At 52.7% G+C, this 2,183-nt stretch overlaps 1 protein-coding gene across 1 annotated transcript in view; it reads right to left on the bottom strand.

The window, feature by feature from the left end:
- Nucleotides 1-313: 313 nt before the first annotated feature.
- CTSD (cathepsin D) overlaps nt 314-2,183 on the bottom strand; it is an 11,866-nt gene continuing 9,996 nt past the window's right edge. The window contains exons 6-8 of the mRNA XM_010193007.1: nt 1,783-1,927; nt 1,239-1,337; nt 314-576 (exon numbers count right to left, since the gene is read on the bottom strand). Of these exons, the coding sequence (XP_010191309.1) occupies nt 415-576; nt 1,239-1,337; nt 1,783-1,927 (406 nt within the window). The 3' untranslated portion in view covers nt 314-414. The remainder of the gene's footprint in view (nt 577-1,238; nt 1,338-1,782; nt 1,928-2,183) is intronic.

Below are 2,183 nucleotides of genomic sequence, written 5' to 3'. Positions count from 1 at the left end.
CGGAAGCCCAAACGCAAGAGCAGCCGCACAGCCTCTCTGCGGGAACAGAGGCGCCAGAGGCTGGCTCCAGCCAGCTGCTCCCCCAAGGAGACCAGGGCTGGGAGATGGGAGGGGACCTTGTTCAGCTCCAAGAATCATTCTTAAAAACAAATACTGGAAGACCTAGCAGTACAGCAAGTGGCTATTCCAGCTGGAGTTGTCAACTAAAGACCTCCCAGCGCCATTTACTCAACAGAGGGGAAAAAGTAGCTAGCAGGGCACTAATGACTATTTTCCATGTGATTTTATAACTATTTCTGTTTTTTTTTTTCTTTCCTTTCCACTCACTGGGTTTCTAATTCTGATATTCTTTCTCTACGGCTTCTGTGCGTGCGTGTAAGAGTGTGTGTGGCAGAGACAGTGGGGGTCAGGCGCTTAGACACATTTGGCAAAGCCAACAGAGTCGTTATCACGGTCAAAGACTGTGTAGTAGGGACCGATGAAGACATCTCCCAGGATCCAGAGTGGGCCCCCAGGGGGTGGGACATCCAGGCCTGAAAAACCGCTCAGGCAGATAGTCTCTCCTTGTACAGAAACCTAGAGAGAAGAGCAAGAGCTTCAGTCTGAGGAGGTCCTCCCCTCCCCTCAACCTCCCAGGCTCCACAATCACACCTGCCAACACTGGCTGCACTTCAGCCTCGCCCAGCCTGACACCCACAGCTTGCAAAAGTAACTCCCAACCCATCACTCTCATGGCTTCAAATACAGCTCCCACTCCCTGCAAAGCATCAAGTCAAGCTACATGTGCCCACAAAACTCCCAGCCCACGCAGCTCTAAATAAGTGCCACTGTTGAAATTCTGCACAAGATGGTCCTTGCAAGGTAACTCTGATAGCTTAAATGCCAGGCTGGTGGCCTCTGCTATGACAAGGCTAGCCTCATGGCACCAGAATCCAGCAGAAAAGGGAAAAATGTTTGCAGAAGTGATGTAACAGCCTGCCTGCCCTTTTTCACCCATCCTGCTATCCCTCATGAGCATCACACTGGGAGTCTCATTCCTACAGGACTTTGGTGAGGTTGCCTGGGTCAATTAGCCAGTGCCAGTAACCTGCCACCCTAACCTTTGAGACCTTTTCCCAAGTGCCAGCCTTTTTTGCTGCTCTTGCACTTTGGATTTTGTGGTTGAGGTTTGAGCAGAGAAGGCAAAAGTTAGGCCTTGGGGGAGAAGGGTAGGGCTGGCAAAAGACGCCTGGACACACCTTGAAGACATACTGCTCTCCAGTGAGCTGGTAGGGCTTTCCTCCTAGCGTTAGCGTGACAACAGGTAGAGATGAAATCTTGTCGCAGGGAATCATGTACTGAAAAAGAAACAGTAAAGGCTTTACATGGCAGCTCCCATGCCCTCAGGAATGGGCATGATCTCCCCCAGACACAACCACATCTTTCCCGTGGTCTTCCCTAAGAACTGTTCACCTTAGGGTGCAGCAGAGGCTTGAGCGGGGGTAAGCAGGCTGCGCCCTGCACAGAGCTGCAAGCTGAGGGGCCCAGACGGTTTTAGGGATAGGGATATGTAGCCAAAGGATGCTAAATTCAACTTTTGGCTCTGCTGAGCCACAGGACACAGCACCCGACACAGCAGGGTTGGACGCATCGGTACCTACTACACAACATAGAGCTGTTCCTCTGCTGCAGGAGGGGGAGATGTGGCTGATACAGCCTACAGACAGACAGGGACTGATGGTGTGATGGACAAAGCCAGTTTAATTAACACTGGCCAGTCCTGGGGAGCATGGCCAGCCTCACCTGGCCTTTGATGATTGGTTTTGCACCGATGGCCGTCTGCAGCTCCTTCACTTCCTTGGTGGGCCCAGTGATGAGTGAGGTTCCTGTATCCACAATGGCCTCACAGCCCCCTTTGCACAGAGTCAGCCCATTGGCAACATCCACCCTGGGGAGAGATGCCCAGACAAAAGACAACCCTTAGAGGCCTCCCAGCAAAGGCAAAGAGTTGAAGACAGCTGAGCCTGAGCATTAGGCAGGCATGCGAGGGAGGGCTGTGACAGACACCCAGGAAGGACAGCCACTCAGAAATCCCAATGCAGCACCAAACCAGTGCACGGAATCCTGGCTCCCTGCAGGGCCCTCACCTGCTCCTGACTGAGCAGATGCCTTGGTACACTACTGCATTTCTGTAGGCACCCCAG

This window comes from Mesitornis unicolor, unplaced genomic scaffold (genome assembly GCF_000695765.1).
Source record: "Mesitornis unicolor isolate BGI_N332 unplaced genomic scaffold, ASM69576v1 scaffold33809, whole genome shotgun sequence".
NCBI classification, from domain to species: Eukaryota; Metazoa; Chordata; class Aves; order Mesitornithiformes; family Mesitornithidae; genus Mesitornis; species Mesitornis unicolor.
The sequence above is the reverse complement of the archived record's forward strand: the minus strand, read 5'-3'. Positions and strand labels throughout refer to the sequence as shown.